Source organism: Pseudophryne corroboree, chromosome 9 (genome assembly GCF_028390025.1).
Source record: "Pseudophryne corroboree isolate aPseCor3 chromosome 9, aPseCor3.hap2, whole genome shotgun sequence".
NCBI lineage: Eukaryota > Metazoa > Chordata > Amphibia > Anura > Myobatrachidae > Pseudophryne > Pseudophryne corroboree.
In genome coordinates, this window is record NC_086452.1 from 345,563,192 (window position 1) to 345,580,039 (window position 16,848).

General features: G+C 48.5%; 1 protein-coding gene across 8 annotated transcripts in view; it reads right to left on the minus strand.

Annotated features, from left to right (window-relative positions):
* Positions 1-16,848, minus strand: part of CHL1 (cell adhesion molecule L1 like) — a 464,787-nt gene that overhangs the window by 238,216 nt on the left and 209,723 nt on the right. The window contains exon 1 of one of the 8 annotated variants that reach the window (XM_063940644.1): positions 1,026-1,094. The exons of the other annotated variants lie outside the window; for them this stretch is intronic. Coding sequence (XP_063796714.1) covers positions 1,026-1,029 — 4 coding nt within the window. The 5' untranslated portion in view covers positions 1,030-1,094. Of the gene's footprint in view, positions 1-1,025; positions 1,095-16,848 lie in introns of those variants that run through there. 8 annotated transcript variants of the gene reach the window in all.

Genomic DNA, 16,848 nt, shown 5'->3' on the forward strand with positions numbered 1-16,848 from the left:
TGCCAGAAATAGAAATGGTGCCCCCCACCGAAACGTAAAATAGGGCCTGCGCGCCGAAGGCGCACCCAAAAAAATATAGGGGCATGGTTCCATGGGAAAGTGGTATGACCACATAATTCACATTACATACCCTATACAGTAGTGTACATTTGTCACATAACATCACACAGCAGTACCCCTTATACACATTACGTGTGACAGCCCCTTATATACACCATACGCCAGGTAGCCTCTTACGCACATCATGCCAGGTAGCCTCTTACACACATTAGCCCAGGTAGAGTCCTTTATGCACACTACGCCAGGTGGAGCCCCTATACCTGAGAGAGAGAGAGCGAGAGAGACTGTGTGTGTGTGTGTGTGTGTGTGTGTGTGTGTGTGTGTGTGTGTGTGTGTGTGTCACACCATGATAGACAGGAGCGCTTCAGCAAGACCGACAGCTCCATGTCTCACCCGCCTCTGCGAGCAGCTCTGGGACCCGCTGCTCCATGTCCCCTCATATTACCACAGTAACACATTACATTACATTTTACATAGCCCCCCTCTACATATTACACACACATTACATTACACACACCCATATTACACGCAGTAACACATTACATTACACCCCCCCATATTACACGCAGTAGCACATTACATTACACTCCCCATATTACACGCAGTAGCACATTACATTACACACACACCCATATTACACGCAGTAGCACATTACACTACACCCCCCATATTACACGCAGTAGTACATTACATTACACCCCCCATATTACACACAGTAGCACATTACATTACACACACACACCCATATTACACGCAGTAGCACATTACATTACATCCCTCCATATTACACACAGTAGCACATTACATTACACACACACCCATATTACACGCAGCAGCACATTACATTACACCCCCCCATATTACACGCAGTAGCACATTACATTACACCCCCCATATTACACACAGTAGCACATTACATTACACCCCCCCATATTACATGCAGTAGCACATTACACTATACCCACCCATATTAGGGGAGGTAGCACAGGGCAGACACAACCAGGAGCAGGAAGGCTGGGCTCTGTCATGCTGCCTACTGTACTGTTAGTGTGGTGGGCGGGGCCAGCCACCGAGATGCAGAGGTCATGTGCTCCTCTGTAAACTACGGGTGGCTGCTGTGCACAGTCATCACATCCTGCTGCAGCACAGAGCTCTCACAGGACAGTCTGCCTCTCCCCTGCTGGCCGCGCCCCCCGCATTTCCGGACTTGCGCATGCGCAGTCCGAATTTACGGGACGGAGACTTGAAAATCGGGAGGACTGACAAGGTATGCGGGGCAGCGGGAGGCTCATGCAAAAATCGGGAGCCTCCCGCTGAATGCGGGAGGGTAGGCAAGCCTGATGCCATAGAATACTGCAGTACTCTGGTTTAAATAGAAAGCAAGTGGATATAAAATATCAATAGGAAGCGCTTAAATAAAAATATATTGGCAAAAGACTATTTAGTCAAATAGCAAAATATATAAAGCAGTTATAAACATTGATTAACACTACCTCGTTACACATATATTTACCACAGCAATCAGCAGATGTAATGTCCACATATAGGGGGTGATTCAGACCTTATCGCATGCTAGCTTTTTTCTCTGCGCTGCGATCAGGTCAGAACTACACATGCGTGTGCACCGCAATGTGCAGGTGTGTCGCTCAGGTACAAAGTAGAGATGAGCGGGTTCGGTTCTCAGAGAACCGAACCCTACCGGACTTTGCCTTCTGAGTTTGGTTCCAAGCCAGGCTCAGGTTTTCCTGCCTGACTCGGAAACCCGAACGCGGCAAAACATTTTCATCCTGCTATCGGATTCTCGCGGGATTTGGATTCCATATAAGGAGCCGAGCGTCGCAGCCATTTTCACTCCAGTCTCGGAGAGTGTATTGAGAGGACGTGTCCTCAGTGTTCAGTGTCTGTGTAGGGGCGGGAAAGTGGGGTGGCGAGTCTTCTGCTGTGTTGTGCTGTCCAGTGTAGCCAGTGTATTATGCTGCATCAGTCCAGCCAGTCACATTGTTGGGGTCCTCTGCTGCCAAATATCCAGTGTAGCTGTATAAAGTGGTGCTGTGTGTGCTGTCCAGTCCAGTGTAGTCAGTGTATTATGCTGCATCAGTCCAGCCAGTCACAGAGTTGGTGTCCTCTGCTGCCATATATCCAGTGTAGCTGTATAAAGTGGTGCTGTGTTGTGCTGTTCAGTCCAGTGTAGTCAGTGTATTGTGCTGCATCAGTCCAGCCAGTCACAGTGTTGGTGTCCTCTGCTGCCATATATCCAGTGTAGCTGTATAAAGTGGTGCTGTGTTGTACTGTCCAGTCCAGTGTAGCCAGTGTATTGTGCTGCATCAGTCCAGCCAGTCACAGTGTTGGTGTCCTCTGCTGCCAAATATCCAGTGTAGCTGTATAAAGTGGTGTTGTGTTGTGCTGCATGAGACCAGTGGTAGTGTCCTGTCCATCAGTCATTCCAGTGACGATATACGCTGCTGCTATATGTCCACTGCTACAGTATTATAATAATTATAACAACAACCACAAGTCCCTTACAGTGTTGTTGTGTTGTGCTGCATCAGACCAGTAGTAGTGACCTCTCCATCAGTCATTCCAGTGATGATATACGCTGCTGCTATATGTCCGCTGCTACAGTATTATTATTATAATAATAATAACAACAACAACAACAACAACCACAAGTCCCTTGCAGTGTTGTTATGTTTTGCTGCATCACACCAGTGGTAGTGTCCTGTCCATCAGTCATTCCAGTGACGATATACGCTGCTGCTATATGTCCACTGCTACAGTATTATAATAATTATAACAACAACCACAAGTCCCTTACAGTGTTGTTGTGTTGTGCTTCATCAGACCAGTGGTAGTGTCCTGTCCATCAGTCATTCCAGTGCCGCATATTGTCTTATATAACTCCCAAAAAATAATGGAAAACAAAAATTTGGAGGATAAAATAGGGAAAGATCAAGAACCACTTCCTCCTAGTGCTGAAGCTGCTGCCACGAGCCATGACATAAACAATGAAATGCCATCAACGTCGTCTGCCAAGGCCGATGTCCAATGTGATAGAAGAGGGCATGTAAAATCCAAAAAGCCAAAGTTCAGTAAAAAGACCCCCCCAAAAATATTTAAATGGTCTGAGGAGAAACGTAAACTTGCCAATATGCCATTTGCGACACGGAGTGGCAAGAAACGGCTGAGGCCCTGGCCTATGTTCATGGCTTGTGGTTCAGCTTCACATGACGATGGAAGCGCTCATCCTCCCGCTAGAAAAATTAAAAGAGTTAAGCTGGAAAGAGCATAGAAAAGAACTGTGCGTTCTGAGATGGTATCACAAATCCCCAAGGAGAGTCCAAATGTGTCGGCGGTTGCGATGCTTGACCTTCCCAACACTGGATGGGAAGAGGAGGCTCCTTCCACCCTGCAAGTGCTGGAAGGAGCACCCACAATTGAAATTGAAGATGTCACTGTTGAAGTACACCAGGATGAGGATATGGGTGTTGCTGGTGCTGAGGAGGAAGTTAACGATGAGGATTCTAATGGTGATGTGGTTTGTTTAAGTCAGGCACCGGGGGAGACACCTGTTGTCCATGGGATGAAGTAGCCCATTGTGATGCCTGGGCAAACTACCAAAAAAGCCACCTCTTCGGTGTGGAATTATTTCTCCACAAATCCGGACAACAGGTGTCAAGCCATCTGTTGCCTCTGTCAATCTGTAATAAGTAGGAGTAAGAATGTTAACCACCTAGGAACATCTTCCCTTATACATCACCTGCTGTGCATTCATCAGAAGTCAGTGTGAAGTTTTGAAACTTTGGGTAAGAGCGTAAGCAGTCCACTGACACCTAAATCCCTTCTTCCTCCTGTACCCAAGCTCCTACAAGCCACACCATCAACTCCCTCAACTTCAACTTCCTCCTCAGTCAGGAACGTCAGTAGTCATGCAGGCCATGTCACTGTCAAGACTGAGGAGTCCTCTCCTAACCGGGATTCCTCCGTAGGATCCTTGAGTGGTACCCCTGCTGTTGCTGCCGCTGCTGTTGTTGCTGCTGGGAGTCGATCGTCATCCCAGAGGGGATGTCAGAAGACCACTTGTACTACTTCCAGTAAGCAATTGACTGTCCAACAGTCCTTTGTGAGGAAGATGAAATATGACAGCAGTCATCCTTTTGCAAAGTGGATAACTGAGGCCGTGACAGCTATGTTGGTGTTAGACGTACGTCCGGTATCCGCCATTAGTTCAGTGGGACTTAGAGAATTGTTTGAGGTACTGTGTCCCCGGTATCAAATCTCATCTACTTTCCACTTCTCTAGGCAGGCGATACCGAGAATGTACACAGACGTCAGAAAAAGACTCACCAGTGTCTTACAAAATGCGGTTGTATCCAGTGTCCACTTAACCACAGACATGTGGACAAGTGGAACAGGGCAGACTAAGGACTATATGACTGTAACAGCCCACTGGGTAGATGTATGTCCTCCCGCAGCAACAACAGCAGCGGCACAAGTAGCAGCATCTCGCAAACGCCAACTCGTTCCTAGGTAGGCTACGCTATGTATTACCGCTTTCCGTAAGAGGCACACAGCTGACAACCTCTTATGGAAACTGAGGAACATCATTGCAGAATGGCTTACCCCAATTGGACTCTCCTGGGGATTTGTGATATCGGAAAACGTCACCAATATTGTGCGTGCATTACATCTGGGCAAATTCCAGCACGTCCCATGTTTTGCACATACAATTCATTTGGTGGTGCAGAATGTTTTGAAAAATGACGGGTGTGCAGGAGATGCTGTCGGTGGCCCGAAAAATTGTGGGCCACTTTCGGCATTCAGCCACTGCATGCCGAAGACTGGAGCACCAGCAAACACGCCTGAACCTGCTCTGCCAGCAACTGAAGCAAGAGGTGGTAATGAGGTGGAATTCAACACTCTATGCTACAGAGGATGGAGGAGCAGCAAAAGGCCTTTCAAGCCTATACATCCACCTACGATAGGCAAAGGAGGGGTAATGCACCTGACTCAAGCGCAGTGGAGAATGATTTCCGTCTTGGGCAAGGTTCTCCAACCTTTCGAACTTGCCACACGTGAAGTCAGTTCAGACACTGCCAGCTTGAGTCAGGTCATTCCCCTCATCAGGCTTTTGCAGAATCAGCTGGAGAAATTGAATGAGGACCTAAGACGGAGCGATTCTGCAAATTATGTGGGACTTGTGGATGGAGCCCTTAATTCGCTTTGCCAGGATTCAAGGGTGGTCAATCTGTTGAAATCAGAGCACTACATTTTGTCCACCGTGCTCGATCCTAGGTTTTAAGCCCACGTTGTATCTCTCTGTCCAGCAGACACAAGTGTGCAGAGGTGCAAAGACCTGCTGGTTAGTAAATTGCCAACTCAAGCGGAACGTGACCCTTCAACAGCTCATCCTTCAATTTCTCCCGCCACTGGGGCTGCAAAGAAAAGGATAAGATTTCCTAGCCCACCCACTGGCAGTGATGCAGGGCAGTCAGGAGCGAGAGCTGACATCTGGTCCGGACTGAAGGACCTGCCAATGATTACTGACATGTCTACTGTCACTGCATGTGATTCTGTCACCATTGAAAGAATGGTGGAGGATTATATAAGTGACAGCATCCAAGTAGGCATGTCAGACAGTCCGTACATATACTGGCAGGAAAAAGAGACAATTTGGATGCCCTTGCACAAACTGGCTTTATTTTACCTAAGTTGCCCCCCCCCCACCCCCCCCCCTCCAGTGTGTACTCCGAAAGAGTGTTTAGTGCAGCCAGTAACCTTGTCAGCGATCGGCGTAGGAGGTTACTTCCACTAAATGTGGAGAAGATGATATTCATCAAAATGAATTATAAATTCCTCCGGGGAGACCTTTACCAGCAATTGCCTCCAGAAAGTTCACAGGGACCTGTGATGGTGGATTCCAGTGGGGACGAATGAATACTCTGTGAGGAGGATGTACACAGTGAAAGGGGTGAGGAATCGGAGGATGAGGTCGACATCTTGCCTCTGTAGAGCCAGTTTGTGCAAGGAGAGATTGATTGCTTCTTTTTTGGTTGGGGCCCAAACAAACCAGTCATTTCAGCCACAGTCGTGTGGCAGACCATGTCGCTGAAATGATGGGTTTATTAAAGTGTGCATGACCTGATTATTCAACATAAGGGTGGGTGGGAGGGCCCAAGGACAATTCCATCTTGCACCTCTTTTTCTTCTTTGCATCATGTGCTGTTTGGGGACTAGTTTTTTAAGTGCCATCCTGTCTGACACTGCAGACTGCAGTGCCACTCCTAGATGGGCCAGGTGTTTGTGCCGCACACTTGTGTCGCTTAGCTTAGTCATACAGCTACCTCATTGCGCCTCTTTTTCTTCTTTGCATCATGTGCTGTTTGGGGCCTATTTTTTAAATCTGCCATCCTGTCTGACACTGCAGTGCCACTCCTAGATGGGCCAGGTACTTGTGTCGCTTAGCTCAGTCATACAGCCACCTCGGTGCAACCTTTTGGCCTAAAAACAATATTGTGAGGTGTGAGGTGTTCAGAATAGACTGGAAATGAGTGGAAATGAATGTTATTGAGGTTAATAATACCGTAGGATCAAAATTACCCCCAAATTCTGTGATTTTAGCTGTTTTTATGGTTTTTTCAAAAATAATCCAGATCCAAAACCAAAACCAAAACACGAAAGTGGAATTAGATCCAAAACACAAAACATGAAAAGTGCCAGCTGCACATCTCTAGTACAAAGTGGATCATTGCTGTGCGATGGGTTTTACGAAGAATCCATTCGCACAGCCGATCGCAAGGAGATTGACAGTTTTGTGGGTGGCAACTGACCGTTTTCAGGGAGTGGTTGGAAAAACGCAAGCGTGTCCAAGCGTTTGCAGGGCGGGTGTCTGACGTCAACTCCGGTCCTGGACAGGCTGAAGTGATCGCAGCAGAGTAATCCTGGGCTACTCAGAAACTGCAAAAGATGTTTTTGTACCGCTCGGCTGCACATGCGTTCTCACACTTGCACAGCTAAAATACACTCCCCTGTAGGCGGCGACTATCTGATCGCAGCGCTGCAAAAAACTGGTAACAAGCGATCAGGTCTGAATTAGACCCATAATTCAAATACTTTTCATGTGTGGCTCCACAAATTAAGATGTTGGTAAGTAGCTTGGAGGTAATTTCCACAATACTGTAGTTCCAGAATGGTTATCGGGTAGTAGTAAGCATTGTATGAACGTTATAAGTTCTAAGTGTTGCCCGCAGAGGGTGCACTATGCTACCAACTCCCCGCCGCCACAGCTATGCTCACCACTCGTGCTGGTAAAGTCCCTGCGTTTACAAGCCGTCAGTAAGCTGGTCCAATATTTCAGAGTTGGAGCGGCGGTAGATAAAATGTCCCCAGGGAGGGAGAGTTATATCACATATCTACTTGCTTTCTATTTAAGCCAGGGATGCTGCCTGCCGTTGCAGATTGAGGTCTCACCAGTGGTGCAAGTAGAAAGTAGAAATTTTCTCTTAGTGGTACTGATAGTAAAAATAGGTGTAGTCACACAAAACTAGGGAGTGGCTACATGACAATAGGGGCATGGCCACATTATGCCACACGGTATGAGCCGAAATTCACATTATAGCACACGGTATGAGCCAAAATTCACATTATAGCACACAGAATGAGCCAAAATTCACATTATAGCACACAGAATGAGCCGAAATTCACATAACAGCACACGTAATGAGCCGAAATTCACATTATAGCACATAGAATGAGCCGAAATTCACATTATAGCACACGGTATGAACCGAAATTCACATTATAGCACACTGTGAAAAATAAGAGAATCGCTCTGGTGCGCAGAGCAGCCTATACAGTAATTGCACTGAAAAGGGTGACTCCCACACCCCCAAGACAAGCAAAAAAAGAAGAGATTGTGCAATAGACTATAAGTGGCGCTAGGGTTTATCTCAATGTCTGTTACAATAAATATCAGTAACAATGCTGCTTTTAATTACGTTCCTGTGGTAAATTCAACATCCAGCGTATAATCTCGTCTTTCAAATGTCACAATTCTTCCTAGGAATTTTCTGGGATGCCAATGTCTCAGTCTTAGTAATCATAAAAAGACAGAAAGAGAACAGTATCTAGTGTAATACGTTCTTTTTTTTATTTTAAAATACAGACTGGACAACACTTATAACATAAAAAGAAGATATGGTCCCCAATGTGGAACCAGTGTATGAGCACACTGAACGTCAGATGATATCCCAAACAGGTAATAGAAGAAATAATTACCGGACAGTTTGAGAACTTTTTCAGGTTTATGATTACTACGACTGAGACATTGGCATCCCAGAAAATTCCTAGGAAGAATTGTGACATTTAAAAGACGAGATTATACGCTGGATGTTGAATTTACCACAGGAACGTAATTAAAAGCAGCATTGTTACTGATATTTATTGTAACAGACATTGAGATAAACCCTAGCGCCACTTATAGTCTATTGCACAATCTCTTGTTTTTTTACATTATAGCACACTGTATGAGCTGAAATTCACATTATAGCACACGGTATGAGTTGAAATTCACATTATAGCACACAGAATGAGCCATAATTCATATTATAGCACACAGTATGAGCCAAAATTAATTTTAGAGCACACGGTATGAGCCAAAATTCACATTATAGCACATGGTATGAGACAAAATTCATATTATAGCACATGGTATGAGCAGATATTCACATTATAGCACACAGTATGAGCCAAAGTTCACATTATAGCACATACAATTACCCGAAATTCACATAATAGCACACAGAATGAGCCAAAATTCACATAATTGCACACAGAATGAGCCAAAATTCACATTATAGCACACAGTATGAGCCAAAATTCACTTTATAGCACACGTTATGAGCGAAAATTCACATTATGGCCCTCATTCCGAGTTGTTCGCTCGCTAGCTGCTTTTAGCAGCATTGCACACGCTAGGCCGCCGCCCTCTGGGAGTGTATCTTCGCTTAGCAGAATTGCGAATGAAAGATTAGCAGAATTGCGAATAGAAAATTCTTAGCAGATTCTGAGTAGCTCGAGACTTACTCCTACACTGCGATCAGCTCAGCCCGTTTCGTTCCTGGTTTGACGTCACAAACACGCCCTGCGTTTGGCCAGCCACTCCCCCATTTCTCCAGACACTCCCGCGTTTTTCCCTGACACGCCTGCGTTTTTTAGCCAACGTCGGGAAAACGCTGAGTTGCCGCCCAGAAACGCCCCTTTCCTGTCAATCATTTACCGAACACCAGTGCGACTAAAAAGCGCCGCAGATGCTACAGCAAAACAGCTACGTTTTGTGTATGCGCAGTTAGCGACTAATCGCATTATAGCGAAAATCTGCAACGAGCGAACAACTCGGAATGACCCCCTATAGCACATGGTATCAGCTAAAATTCACATTATAGCACACGGTATGAGCCGATATTCACATTATAGCACACAGAATGAGCTGAAATTCACATAATAGCACACAGTTTGAGTCGAAATTCAAATTATAGCACATAGAATGAGCCGGAATTCACATTAAGCCACATGGAATGAGACAAAATTCAGAGAGAGTGACAGCAGGGACATAGGGACAGGGAGAGTGACAGAGGGACAGGGAAAGTGACAGAAGGGACATAGGCAGGGGTTAAAGTGAGCCATAACGGGGCGGAACTGCGTTCCGTTAGTTGCACTTGGAGACGGAACGCATCCGCCTCCCCCGGCTCACCTAACCCGATGTCCCAGCGCTGCAGGGAGATGCCGGGCGCCGGCTCTCCCCGCACAGCAGCAGCCGGAGGCAGAAGCTCACTGCTGAGCTCCTGCTTCCGGCTCTGTCAGTACGCGCTATGGGAGAGACGTCACGACGCCTCTACCATAGTGCCGAGGAGCGGACGCCGAGAGGACTGCGACGGGAGCGGGGCTTGGTAAGTATGGTGCCTCCCCCCCCCCCCCCCCCTCCCATATGTGTACTAGTAGCGGCGCTGTTACTGGGGGGCTATACTACTGGGGGCAAACTACTGGGGGAGCTTTACTACTGGGGCAAACTACAGAGGGGCAAACTACTGGGGGCTTTAATACTGGGGGCAAACTACAAAGGGGCAAACTACTGGGGAGCTTTACTGCTGGGGCAAACTACAAGGGGGCAAGTTACAAAGGGGCAAACTACTGGGGGTATTACTACAAGAGGGCAAACTACAGGGGGGCTAAACTACTGGCAGCATTACTACTGGGGGCTAAACTACAAAGGGGCATAACTACAGGAGCTAAACTACTGGGGGTATAACTACAGGGGGGCATTACTACAAGGGGGCAAACTACAGGGGGGCTAAACTACTGCCAGCATTACTACTAGGGGCTAAACTACTGGAGGTATTACTACAGGGGGGCATTACTACAAGGGGGCAACTACTGGGGACATTAATAACGGGTGATAAACTACAGGGGGCACAACTGCAGGGGCAGTACCATTGGGGGCTAAACTACATGGGGCAAAGTACATGAGGGCAAAACTACTGGGGGCATTACCATTGGAAGGCTAAACTAAAGGGGGGGGGGGAGTAAATTACTGGGGTCATAACTGCAGGGGCATTACCAGTGGGGGCATGACTACTGGGGCTAAACTACAGGGGGCTAAACGACTGGGGGCATTACTACAGGCAACTTTACTACTGGGGGCAATACTACACAGGGGCATTACCATTAAGCAGAGGTGTAGCTAAGGTTTTTGGAGCCCAGGGCAAGATGGAAAATGGCACCCCCCCAAAAAAAAAAAAAAACAGCAAAAGAAGCATGTGCGCGCGCCGAAGGGGTGTGGCCACACACCAGAAGGGGTGTGGCCACTGAAAATGGCCCACGGTGCCAGTTACATTGCCACACAGTGCCAGATACAATGCCTCACAGTGCCAGATACATGCCCCACAGTGCCAGATACATTGCCCCACAGTGCCAGTTACATTGCCAGATACATTGCCCCACAGTGCCAGTTACATTGCCAGATACATTGCCCCACAGTGCCAGTTACATTGCCCCACAGTGCCAGATACATTGCCCCACAGTGCCAGATACATTGCCCCACAGTGCCAGATACATGCCCCACAGTGCCAGTTACATTGCCCCACAATGCCAGATACATTGCCCCACAGTGCCAGATACATGCCCCACTGTGCCAGATACATTGCCCCACAGTGCCAGATACATGCCTCACTGTGCCAGATACATGCCCCACTGTGCCAGATACATTGCCCCACAGTGCCAGATACATGCCCCACAGTGCCAGTTACATTGCCCCACAGTGCCAGTTACATTGCCCCACTGTGCCAGATACATAGCCCCACTGTGCCAGGTAAATTGCCCCACTGTGCCAGATACACGCCCCACTGTGCCAGATACACGCCCCACTGTGCCAGATACATTGCCCCACAGTGCCAGATACATGCCCCACAGTGCCAGTTACATTGCCCCACAGTGCCAGTTACATTGCCCCACAGTGCCAGATACATTGCCCCACTGTGCCAGATACATGCCCCACTGTGCCAGATACATGCCCCACTGTGCCCCACTTTGCCAGATACATGCCCCACTGTGCCAGATACATGCCCCACTGTGCCAGATACATGCCCCACTGTGCGGGCCCCCCCCCGGTCACTCACCGCCTGTCGTGTCTGTGAGGGGAGGAGAGCGCAGCGCCTCTCCTTCCCCTCACCGCTCCCAGTCTCCGGCAGCTGTGTGGCGCCGGTTCGCCAGCCAATCAGAGCTCGCAGACCGGCAGCCAATCAGGAGCCGGTCCGCAAGCTCTGATTGGCTAACGCCGGAGACCGGACACACGCAGCGCTACTGGCAGCGCTGCTAGTGCTCTGGCGGCGGTGAGGGGAGGGAGAGACGCTGCGCTCTCCTCCCCTCACATTTCAGCGTGATGGGGGAGAGTGGGGCATAATGCCCTGGCCGCCGGCGGCGCCCCCCTCTCCTGGGCCTGCCAAGGCGCCCAGGGCACGTGCCCCACTCGCCCTACCCTTGTTACGCCTCTGCCATTAAGGGCATTACTGATGGGGTGCACTGCTAATGAGGGCATTGTAAAGGGGACACTTCATAAGGAGCACCACTCCTGGGGACATAAGGGGCTCTACTATTGCGGGCAGTGCATAAGGGGCACTACTACTGTGGGCATAGTATAAGGGGTGCTACTGCTGTGGGCATTACTGTATGGGCCGACAAAGAAGCTGAGCTCCCGGTCCGCCCTCCGTAGCTCCGCCCCTACCATCACCGCTGCACTGGAAGACCTGGTTCCAGACTCCCAGCTGCAGCGGATCTGGGACCAGGCCGGCTTTATTATCCCTGCCGCTGCATCGAGCTCCTGTGACCTCAGCGCTACTAGTTCAAATCTGTCGCTGATTGGATGCCGGTCCGCAGCAGTTTTGAAATATTAGCCTAGTGGTAACAGGAGCTCGATGCGGCGGCAGGGATAATAAAGCCAGCCTGGTTCCAGATCCACTGCAGCCGCCCTCAGCCTCCTCTGCCGCCCCGCCCTCGGACCTCTGCATGCCCACAGCCTCCTCCTCCGCACTATCTCCGAGGCCCACTGCCTCCTCCACTCCACGCCTACCACAGCCTACTCATCCACCGCACCGCAGACCACTGACGCTGCTAAACAGGTAATCTTACCCTGCTGCCTTTCTCTCTCCCTAGTCCTTACTGTATGCCCCTGCTGTCACTTTCCATGTCCCTGCTGTCATTTTCCATGTCCCTGCTGTCACTCTCCCTGTCACTCTGTCACTTTATAATGTGACTTTTGGCTCATTCTGTGTGCTGTAATGTGAATTCCGGCTCATACCGTGTGCTATAATGTGAATTTCGGCTCATACCGTGTGCTATAATGTGAATTTCGGCTCATATTGTGTGATATAATGTGAATTTTGGCTCATACTGTGTGCTATAATGTGAAAGGGGTCCTATTATTGTGGTGCATAATGTGTATAAGGGGTATATGGTGTGGTAAACTACACTGAAGGGCACGCCCCCTTTTGCGTGGCCATACCCCCTTTTCAGGAGCACGCGCGCCATCGGCGCGCACATAATTAAAACCTTCACTTTTCCATACCCCCACTTCAAAATTTACACTTGGGTGCTACTACTGTGGGCATTATTACGATTGTGTGACCACGCCCCTTTCTTTTTGAAACCACACCCCTTTTTTGCAGCGCGCGCCTACGATGCGCACAATACCTTTATTGCATGGGCACTGTGGGGAGGGGGGTGAGTTCCACCACCTCTCTAGGACCACTTTAAGCACTCGACATAGGGACCTGGAGAGTGACAGGGAAAGTGACAGCAGGGACATAGTGACAGGGAGAGTGACAGAGGGACAGGGAAAGTGACAGCAGGGACATAGGGACCCGGAGAGTGACAGGGAAAGTGACAGCAGGGACCAGGAGCAGATTGGGATCGAAAACCAGCCTGGGAAATATATGGAAGCAACCCTAATAGGAGTGAGGTCTGTTGAGGAGGTGGAGTCTGTCCAGTGGGCGGGATTACTGCTCACAAGGCCTTATTAAATACAGGGATGAAAAGTGCGCACCTGAGGCGCACAGCATCATTTTAGGGGTGTGGCTTCATGGGGAAGGGGCATGGCCACATAATAGTGCCAATTCACATTACACCACACAGTAGTGCCGCTTATACACATTGCACCAGGTAGAACCTCCTATACACACTGTGCAAGGTAGAGCATGTTATAAATATTGCGCCTTCTACACTTTGCGCCAGGTAGAGCACGGTATACACTTTGCGCCAGGCAGAGCACATTATACACATTGCACCAGTAAAGCACATTATACACTTTGTGCCAGGCAGAGCCCATTTTACACATTGCACCAGTAAAGCACGTTATGCACATTGCCAATCTGCCGCTGCACAGGCAGATAAAATGCCTATCAGATTGGCAGGCATTTTATCTGACGTTGCAGGGTGAGGGTGAGGGTCAGGGTTAGGCTCCGGGAAGGGTCAGGGTTAGGCTGAGGGGGGAAGGTTAGGGTTAGGCTGCAGGGGAGGAGGTTAGGGTTAGGCTGTGGGAGGGGGAGGTTAGCGTTAGGCTGCAGGAGAGGAGGTTAGGCTGTGGGGGGGGGTTAGGGTTAGGCTGCGGGGGGAGGGTTAGGCTGTGGGTGGGGACAGTTAGGGTAAGGGACTAGACTAAATTGCACACACAGTAGTAATAATGCCTTTTAGATACAGTATATTGCACACACAGTAGTAACATCCCATGCACATTTAGCAGCACTGCCGCTGTGCCACACAGTAGTGCCCTGTCACTCCCTTCCTATCAACGCATATGCTGCAGCAGCAGCACTCACCCACTCAGAGCCGTCAGTAATGTTGCTTGTTGCCTCTCATTGGCTGTCCGTCACCACCCCCCATGCAGGCCGCCATGCACAGCAGCTCCGACTGCGGCCATTTTTTAAATGGTTCACTGAGTTTCTGCACATGCTCAGAGGCTTCAGTTACCGTTGCCTCGATCGCGGCTGGCCGCGGCGGCCTGCATAGGGGGATGACGGCCAGCCATAGAGGGGACGACTGGACCGGCTAAACGGAATCCGGTCCAAAGTCCCAGCATACAGGCAGAGCCGGATTAAGTCGCTGGGGGGCCCGGGGTACTTAAAACAGTGGGGCCCCTATTCAAGAGAGGAGGACCGGGGGGGGGGGGGAGATGTCACTCACATACCATCCAGTGAGCGAATTGCGCTCCCGTCCCCGCCAACCGCACAGACAGCAGAGCGACGGATCAGCTCTCCAATCATGTATGAATGAAGCAGCCTGCCGCTCAGCCATTGGGGCAGCCTACTTCACTCATACGTTATTGGACAGCTGAGCCGTCGCTCAGCTGTCCTGTTTGTACGGCCGCCGCTGCAGTGCGGACGGGAGCACAACACCACAGATCGGATCGGAAGAGAGATCCGATCTGTGGTGTGCAGTGGCGGAACTAGAAAATGGTGGGCCCAGGTGCAACAATACGCATTGGGCCCCCCTCCCATATTAAAAAATTAAGAATTTACTTACCGATAATTCTATTTCTCATAGTCCGTAGTGGATGCTGGGGACTCCGTCAGGACCATGGGGAATAGCGGCTCCGCAGGAGACAGGGCACAAAAGCAAGCTTTTAGGATCACATGGTGTGTACTGGCTCCTCCCCCTATGACCCTCCTCCAAGCCTCAGTTAGGTACTGTGCCCGGACGAGCGTACACAATAAGGAAGGATCTTGAATCCCGGGTAAGACTCATACCAGCCACACCAATCACACCGTACAACTTGTGATCTGAACCCAGTTAACAGTATGATAACAAAGAAGTAGCCTCTAAAAAAAGATGGCTCACAACAATAATAACCCGATTTTTGTAACAATAACTATGTACAAGTATTGCAGACAATCCGCACTTGGGATGGGCGCCCAGCATCCACTACGGACTATGAGAAATAGAATTATCGGTAAGTAAATTCTTATTTTCTCTAACGTCCTAGTGGATGCTGGGGACTCCGTCAGGACCATGGGGATTATACCAAAGCTCCCAAACGGGCGGGAGAGTGCGGATGACTCTGCAGCACCGAATGAGAGAACTCCAAGTCCTCTTTAGCCAGAGTATCAAATTTGTAAAATTTTACAAACGTGTTCTCCCCTGACAACGTAGCTGCTCGGCAAAGTTGTAATGCCGAGACCCCCTCGGGCAGCCGCCCAAGATGAGCCCACCTTCCTTGTGGAGTGGGCTTTAACAGTTTTAGGCTGTGGCAGGCCTGCCACAGAATGTATAAACAAAAGGGAGAAAGAAGAAGGCTCTTGTGTGGGCGCACTCATTAATGGTAGTTAAATAACTAGAATGAATAACACTAGGTTGATTAGTCAGCAGATAAAACAAAATTTATTTGGAAATATTAAGAATATAATTGCCCCTGGTTGAGGAGATGTGAATGATCCCAGATAAAAATGTTCTGGTCCTGCCTCAGGAAATGAGATGGAGAGAGGTAGAGACACTGCAAGTCATAAACCCTTTCTCACCCGGCCAGTACAGATGATCTGTATTAATGAGATCAATTAAGTCAATTGATTTTAGATTCTGTCATAATCCTAATGAAGAAATAACAGCTATTATGGCTCAGGAAGTGAGCAAGCCCCACAGGGGTGAAACATGTTTTCCATTCCAATGGGTCCTGTTTTGTCCAACTGCAAGTGATTCACTCCTAGCCTCAGGTCAGATCATTCCATCCTGCCATTCTGGGCTAATTTTTGCCCAGCTGTCATAGAAATTGTATCTATATCCGTGCAGCTTCATTTATGCCTTTTTCCAGGCTTATGCATCTTAGTTTATTGCATCAGGATTAAAAACTGCATTTTATAGGAAAGAAATACTGCATTCTTCTTTGACTTTCCTCCTGCAGATCCTGTTGTCATATTGCTGCATGGGTTATATGAGAATTTCATGTCTATTTCCCTATATCCTAATGATTATAACAGCTCCAATTCACACAAAGTGTTTCTAATGACACCCATGTCACTAGTGATTATTTCATTGCATATACCAGTACTATTTATTTGTATCTACAATTATCTTTGACATATTTTCTGTTCCTTACACCAGTACCAATGTACACATATATATAAAATAAAATAAAAAAAATAAAAATTCTTGATCCGTGTTTCTTTATCCATTTGTATCTATACGGACGGGTAATTTTTATCACCCGTTCCTAATAACTACAGCCTAATTGATCTCCATTATCCTTTCTAG